General features: G+C 30.8%; 1 protein-coding gene across 1 annotated transcript in view; it reads left to right on the top strand.

Moving 5' to 3' along the window:
- The window catches only part of LOC108692414 (serine/threonine-protein kinase ATR), a 17,329-nt gene extending 10,199 nt beyond the window's left edge, over window positions 1-7,130 (top strand). Inside the window, exons 12-38 of the mRNA XM_018200645.1 lie at window positions 111-233; window positions 317-564; window positions 637-858; window positions 940-1,111; window positions 1,213-1,339; window positions 1,433-1,557; window positions 1,648-1,808; window positions 1,879-2,039; window positions 2,301-2,494; window positions 2,572-2,656; window positions 2,758-2,903; window positions 2,983-3,099; window positions 3,188-3,327; window positions 3,404-3,628; window positions 3,692-3,952; window positions 4,017-4,242; window positions 4,320-4,504; window positions 4,584-4,774; window positions 4,864-5,036; window positions 5,116-5,259; window positions 5,395-5,552; window positions 5,630-5,861; window positions 5,933-6,071; window positions 6,142-6,256; window positions 6,347-6,500; window positions 6,618-6,854; window positions 6,929-7,130. Coding sequence (XP_018056134.1) covers window positions 111-233; window positions 317-564; window positions 637-858; window positions 940-1,111; window positions 1,213-1,339; window positions 1,433-1,557; window positions 1,648-1,808; window positions 1,879-2,039; window positions 2,301-2,494; window positions 2,572-2,656; window positions 2,758-2,903; window positions 2,983-3,099; window positions 3,188-3,327; window positions 3,404-3,628; window positions 3,692-3,952; window positions 4,017-4,242; window positions 4,320-4,504; window positions 4,584-4,774; window positions 4,864-5,036; window positions 5,116-5,259; window positions 5,395-5,552; window positions 5,630-5,861; window positions 5,933-6,071; window positions 6,142-6,256; window positions 6,347-6,500; window positions 6,618-6,854; window positions 6,929-7,111 — 4,644 coding nt within the window. The 3' untranslated portion in view covers window positions 7,112-7,130. The remainder of the gene's footprint in view (window positions 1-110; window positions 234-316; window positions 565-636; window positions 859-939; window positions 1,112-1,212; window positions 1,340-1,432; window positions 1,558-1,647; window positions 1,809-1,878; window positions 2,040-2,300; window positions 2,495-2,571; window positions 2,657-2,757; window positions 2,904-2,982; window positions 3,100-3,187; window positions 3,328-3,403; window positions 3,629-3,691; window positions 3,953-4,016; window positions 4,243-4,319; window positions 4,505-4,583; window positions 4,775-4,863; window positions 5,037-5,115; window positions 5,260-5,394; window positions 5,553-5,629; window positions 5,862-5,932; window positions 6,072-6,141; window positions 6,257-6,346; window positions 6,501-6,617; window positions 6,855-6,928) is intronic.
- The last annotated feature ends 450 nt before the right edge of the window (window positions 7,131-7,580 follow it).

Genomic DNA, 7,580 nt, shown 5'->3' with positions numbered 1-7,580 from the left:
CCTTCCCCCCCCCCCCCACTCTCTATATATATATATGTATGTGGTGCGCGCGCGCGCGCGCGTGTGTGTGTGTGTGTGTGTGTGTGTGTAATGTATATGTAATTTTGCAGGGCATTTTTGAAGAACTTATGTTAAATTTCCATGAATCACCTGAAAAAATAATAGGTTTGTTAGAAATTATCTTGGAATATGACACTACTCAGAGAGGAAAGTTTGATACACGAAAACAAGTTGTAAGTGCTTTAATAATTATATTACGATTATTAATGCAGCGATATTAAATGCATTATAATATATATATATTATATATATACAGGTGTCTTATTTGAATTTACGATTACATGGTATATTGGTGAATTTTGATATAAAGCTTGGTCCTAAATCAGATGAATATACACAACAATCTGCACTTGCTTCACTAGTTGTTTTAATTCGTTACATGGGTGCTACTAATTTAACTCCGCTTAGATACAAAATTTTAGCCACATTACGAACTTCACTTGGATTTAAAAGACCAGGCTTCTCTCGCTTAGTCTGTGATGCATGGGATGCATTTATTCATAAGTAAGTGTTAAACTAATATATGTGGAATGCTAATTATATATTAAAATGGTAATTCTCAAAATCTATTTCCAGTATAGCTATTGAAGACTTAGGACCACTATTTCCAACAATATGTGTATCGTTAATATCATTGCAAAAAATATTTCCAGAAAAAGTCAATAATATGTTAGAGTTTCTGATTGTTCAAAATAGTGAAGAAAATAACAATCACATTTCAGAATTATTTTTTATAGATGACATGAATATTCCGATTCATATATCTGATATAGTCAAAGCACATATTTTACAAGCAAGGTAAATTACTTAATTTAATTAACATATATTTATTTTGCATTTTACTTGCTTTCTTGTATTTATAAAAATCTTCAATCTTAGACCTGACGGATTTAATGCTAATTTAAAGTTATGGTTGAAACGGATTATGCACGAAACTGACGAAGTGCGAATTAGAGCTCTGAAGCATTTGCAAATATTTTTGGCGGAGCATCGTAGTGAGCTTAATAAAATGATATTAAGTGAAACCGATGTCCATCCATTAATTGTTGAAGTATGTTTATAATTATTACATATTATTCAAATGTATTATGCATACTATATTATTATCTATATATCATGTAATATACAATATATTCATGTTATATTTTCAAGTTATTAGATACTCTACTGATTGGATGTCAAGATAAAGACGAATCTATCCGTTTATGTTATGGAGAATGTCTCGGAGAATTAGGAGCTATTGAACCGAGTCTTCTTCCACGGAGAATTATTTCTAGAGGTACTAAGTTTTACATTTTTATATTACATTTTAATAAATGTAATAATTCTTTTGTAAATTTTCTAAATTTTCTTAAAACTTTTTTATGTATAGAGGATAGTAAATTTATATCAGATATAAATGAAGAATTTGCGTGTGCATTACTTTCTGAACATGTGCGAGCTTTTCAAATGCAAAAGAACAGCCAAAGTATGGATTGTTTTTCACTTGCTATACAGGTATATAATTCTATATACACATAATTCTATATACATACGTTATGCGATAAACAAAAAATCAATTCTATTTATTAATGTAATTATTTTTAGGAGATATTAAGAGCATATGATATTTCTCCGCAAGGTCGAAATAATGAATTGTGGAATAATTTACCGTCCACAACACAACAGATTATTATCCCTTTCTTGACATCGCATTATAAAATAGTAACTGTTAGCGATGATGATGAATTTTCGCATCCTATTTATGGGTAATCTTGATATGAAATTTCAAACTACTATTATCTTACACTGATCGATAACTGATACAAAAATTTATAGTTCGGAAGCAGGTTCTTCAGTTGAAAACTGGGCTTATAACTGGCTTTGCAGCATGTCTAATGCTGTATGTGACACCACACTTAATAATGTACTACAGGCATGCAAATTGGCATTCAAACGAGATATAAAAACATTAATATTTTGTCTACCGTACATTGTGTGTAAGTTGGAATATTAATATCTGTTTAAATAATAATTTTAATATATACAAATATTAGGTATAGTAAAAAGAAATCCATTATTTTTCCATTCAATTTCATGCCAAAATAATGGATTTCTTTTTACTACACCTAATATATATAATTAATTTGTGCGTGTGCGTGTGTGCGTGTGTGCGTGTGTGTGTGTGTGTGTGTGTGTGCGTGCGTGTGTGTGTGTGTGTGTGTGTGTGTGTTTTATATATATATATATACTGCTTTCAGCATATATAATCGCAAATAATGGAGAAGAAGAACATGTTAAGATTAGAGAAGAAATGTTAGCTGTTATTAATGTTAGACAGAAGTCTGTATTAGATCCTGAACTTCTGCGTCACCGACCACTTCGATATGGACAGAGTATAGAGGCTGATGATAAGAGAATTTCGGAAGAAACTAGACGTACACGCTGCTCGCAAGTTAGCATAAATTTTTAAATAATTTTATTTAATATTAAGTCTTGATATTGTTAAACGTTTTCATATGATTAATATAGATAATCTTTCATATATTGGATCATTTACAAAGATGGCTCAGAGAACGAAGATTATTTCAAGATAATAGATATGAAGCTATAAAAGGTTTGTAATAAAAAATGTATTCTATCATGTATTGCGTTAATTTATATGATTTGTATAGATCAGATGTAACATAATTTATATTTTTGTTGATGTTTCTCTAGAATTCTGCGCTAGCTTAGATAGTTTGGTAGTGGCAGAGGGATGTTACCAATCACGGGAATACCACCGTGCATTAATGTATCTAGAACAACACATGGCATCTAGTAATAAAGGTTTATCTGAATTAACAGAAGGTGGTTTACTCGCTGTATGTAATACATGGTATATTTTAACATCATATACATGACACATTTCTTTGTTCCACAATGTAGACTTATCTATTGCAGAAAATTTATGCGCAACTCGATGAACCTGATGGAGTTTCTGGTATTCTGGCGACTCAAAATCAGTCTCCTACATTACAACAATTAGTTTTAGCTCACGAAGTCAGTGGACAGCTTCAGGTATTATTAGATAAATTAAATAATTCTACTTTGAAACTATAATTTTACTTTGCTAAATTATCCTTCGGATACTTATAAATTGTATTAGGATGCAGCTACATGTTATGAGAGGCTCATGCAAACAAGAGACTCAAAGCACATGTACTTACAAGGTATTATTCAATGTTACCTTGGCCTAGATCAACCATTCACTGCCAAACACATTACCGAAGGTCTATTAAGTAATAGGTAATACTTATTACAGTGTACAAATAAATGTAAATAGTTAAACTGTATAACCTGAAATATTTTTTTTACATAATAGACCAGAATTAGAACCTCTCATAACCGAACGTGAGCTTTTTTGGAAACTTGCTCACTTCTCTCGATTTGATGAATCCTCACAAAAAAATATAAAACACGTACTATTAGATGATCTCATAAAAGGAACAAAACCTGATTTGCTCTCATTGAAAAAAAATTTAGTATCATTATTAGAAGATGCTTCTCGACCGGGAGCTTATCAACAGAGTTACTCGTACATTATGAAGTAAGTATTAATAATTCATATTCTTTCTAAATTATTAAAATATATTTATTATATTATTTTCAGATTACATATATTAAATGAATTTGATAAAGCAACTTCAATGATGTTGAACAACGCAGAAGATCTCCCATCAATATTAGAAGAATGGGAGAAACGTGGACAATTATTGAGAGCATCTCGCGGTGTAGAATTTGTTCTAAGTATGCGCAGAGCTACTTTAGATTTAGCTGTACAGCTACAACGAAAGACTCAAAACACAGAAAATTTAATGCTTAAGCAAGAAATTGGTAAAATCTGGTTAAAAAGTGCCAAAATTGCTAGAAAGTACGTATGACGTATGACTTTTCATATTTAGTAATTTCTGTGTTAAATAAATTGTTTCACTCAGGACTGGCTTGCACCAACAAGCGTATATGCATATTTTGTCAGCCAATGATTGGTGTCCACCACAGCCGTTGTACATAGAACAAGCTCAATTATATTGGCAAAAGGGTTGTCAAGAAGATGCTTTTACTACTTTAAATCGTTGTTTCTCAAATTGTTTTCAACCAGCACAATATTACAAACAATTACCCTCAGGAGAATGTAATGAAGAAAGAAGATACTATGCAAAGGTATGTATCTAATGCTACTAAACGAAACTTATTGACTATCAGAAAGTAAATTATAATTATTTTATATCTTCTTTTAGGCAAAGCTTCTTTTTGCCAAATATAACGATGAAACTCTTAATGTCGATACAGATGGTTGTATTCTTAATTATAAAGAAGCAATTGAAGTATGGAGATGCTGGGAAAAAAGTTGGGTATCGTGTGCTCAATATTATGATACTATTGTTGAGAGAATGTCTGAAGACGACAAAGATAGAAATAAACGGTAAGTTCGCGCTTGGATGCAATTTAATTTTATTATGATATGATTGCAATTATAATAACATTTATTATTAATATTTTAGAGATCTGCAAATACATATGATGAATTTTTATGGTAAATCACTTCAATATGGCTGCAAGTATATTCATCATTCAATGCCTAAGATGTTGACCATTTGGTTAGATAACGCTTCTCGTGCCACGATTATTTCTGATCCACCAGATATTATTAAACTTCGTCAAGATCGTCTGTTAAAGATGACTCAAATTATGGGTATCTATTTGAATTAAGTAACAAATTTATAACTAAACAATTTATTTATATCATTAAATAAAGAATGTGAATTGATTTTTACATTTCAGAAGTCTACCATCATAGATTACCGACGTTTATGTGGCTAACAGCATTCAGCCAACTTGTATCAAGGATTTGTCATCCATCTCTGCTAGTACAAAATACTCTTTGCGCGATTTTAGTAAAATTAATTTCAGCATATCCACAACATTGCTTATGGATGATGGCATCAGTTTTTAATGTATATGTTATTAATTAATATGAATACACTATTTTTATATGATTAACAAAATCTAAAGAATGCCTTGTTTATTTTGCAGTCTTCATACTCAACGCGACAAAAACGATGTCAAGAAATCTTAAATCATGCGCAGTTGAAAACGTCAAATATGGCTAAACTTATTAGAGATTTTCACAGACTTTGGGAAAGACTGATCGAATTATCTAATAAAGCTATACCAGAAGTAAGTTATTCAACTGTAATATCAGCAAAATTAATCATAGTATAAAAAATATATGTGATGTATCAAAAATTGAAAATGATGTATACGTTTATATGTATATATTATAAATAATAAAATTCTTCTAATTTTGTACAGGGAATATTAAATACCACTGTGACTCATTTGTCAAAAACTTTGCCAAAGTTACTTTCAAGTAAAGATTTCAGTTTAATCATGATGCCAACAACGAAATTCAGACAACTACATCTTCCATCCAAGAACGCTTCAGTTGAAAATCACAATCCATTCTTATTGTACGTATTTTATTTGTTGTTTAAATAATATTCTTTTTTCCTGTAATAATGCGATATATTTTATGCTTGTAATATAGGAGATGGGTACATATAACAAAAATAGAAGAAAGCGTGGTAATAATGCCTTCACTTCAACGTCCTCGACGAATCGCGCTGAGAGGATCAGATGGTAAAGAATATCTTTTTATGTGTAAGCCGAAAGATGATTTACGTAGAGACTTCAGACTGATGGAATTTAATGATATCGTGAACAAGTATCTTCAAAATGATCCAGAATCACGACAAAGGAGGCTTTATATACGTACATATGTAAGACTTGCTAGTGATACATTTTGTTTAGATTTAATTTCAATAAATTGTTAACTATCCTTGATTTGCAGAGCGTAGTGCCTTTGAATGAGGAATGCGGTTTAATAGAATGGGTACCAAATCTGGTTGGTCTTCGACCTACTATTATGAATCTTTATAGAGAAAGAGGCATTGCACCTACAAATAAGGAACTTAAAACGATGATATGTGGTAAGTTGCAATATGATTATGGAGAATATGTAAAAAATTATTTTATCTCATTTCTAAATCTTTTCATTAGCATTAAGAGATCCGTTAGAAAAGAAGAGACAAATGTTTCTAGAAAAGTTATTACCACGACATCCTCCTATATTTGGGGATTGGTTTCGTATTACGTTTCCTGATTCATATGGATGGTATATATTAATAAAATACATCTTATATATATTTTTCGTATATATAATTTTGTATATGTATAGATATCAATTATCTAACTTTTGAAAAAGGTATGAAGCTCGCACGGCGTATATCAGGACAACTGCTGTCATGTCCATGGTGGGATACATACTTGGACTTGGTGATCGCCATGGAGAAAATATATTATTCGATTCTAAATGTGGGGATTGCGTACATGTTGATTTCAACTGTTTGTTTAACAGGGTAAATCTTGCACTTAGAAATTAAATATTAGAAATTCGAAAAGACAAATTTCTTTTTCAACTTAAAGTTATAAATTTCTCATATTCTAATTAATATATATGTATCTATAATTCTTAGGGTGAATTTTTTGATTGGCCTGAACGAGTACCTTTTCGCTTAACACATAATATGGTGGACGCTATGGGTCCTTTAAAAATTGAAGGACCATTTAGACGCGCTTCCCAAATTACTATGCGAGTACTTCGGCAAGAATCGAGTACATTGTTGAGCGTACTCACACCTTTCGTCTACGATCCACTCGTCACTTGGACTAAGAATCAGCCTGGTGATGCGGCTGAAAAAACAAATGAAAAAGTATAGCACAAATACATTCTTTTATAAATTATGCAAGAAACGATATAAGAATAATCCATTTATTTTTTTTTTAGGCCGTAGAACATATAAAAAATATTGAGCAACGATTGAAAGGCTTGATACGATATCCTGGAAGAAAGGCAGAAAATATCGCGTTACATCTTAGTGTCGAAGGACAAACTAATCATTTAATTTTGGAAGCGACAAATACAGATAATTTATGTCAAATGTATTTTGGTTGGGGTGCATATTTGTAACAAATATCGTCGAAAATAAGGTTACATGCAGGATAAGATCCCGTATATATGGATATTAATAGACAGTATGAATCATGTTATTGTTAGAACTTTTACACAATTTTCAAGTGTTGTATTTTTTTCAGTATTATATCTTAATTACACATTACATCAATTATAATTTAACAGTAGTTTCATCCGAGCCAAAACTTCGGAGCAACATGAAGTATGAGGCAGCCGTGCTCAACACCTAAAAATATTAAAATTAGAATATTTTTTGATATGTATATTACAAGAATCCCATATTTTTTATATATTTTGTGATATAAGAAGTGATAATTTCTTACTGCATTAAAATTCTCCAGATGCATTACGTAAAATTTTCCTGCGGTTATTTTACTCGATTTTTGACTACGCAACATAAGCAAACATATCTCTGTTTTGAATGAAACTGGTAATTCATACCAAGTAATTGTATATACAGTTTTGT

Source organism: Atta colombica, unplaced genomic scaffold (assembly GCF_001594045.1).
Source record: "Atta colombica isolate Treedump-2 unplaced genomic scaffold, Acol1.0 scaffold7, whole genome shotgun sequence".
In the NCBI taxonomy this organism is placed as follows: Eukaryota; Metazoa; Arthropoda; class Insecta; order Hymenoptera; family Formicidae; genus Atta; species Atta colombica.
This window is presented reverse-complemented; position numbering and strand designations above follow the sequence as displayed.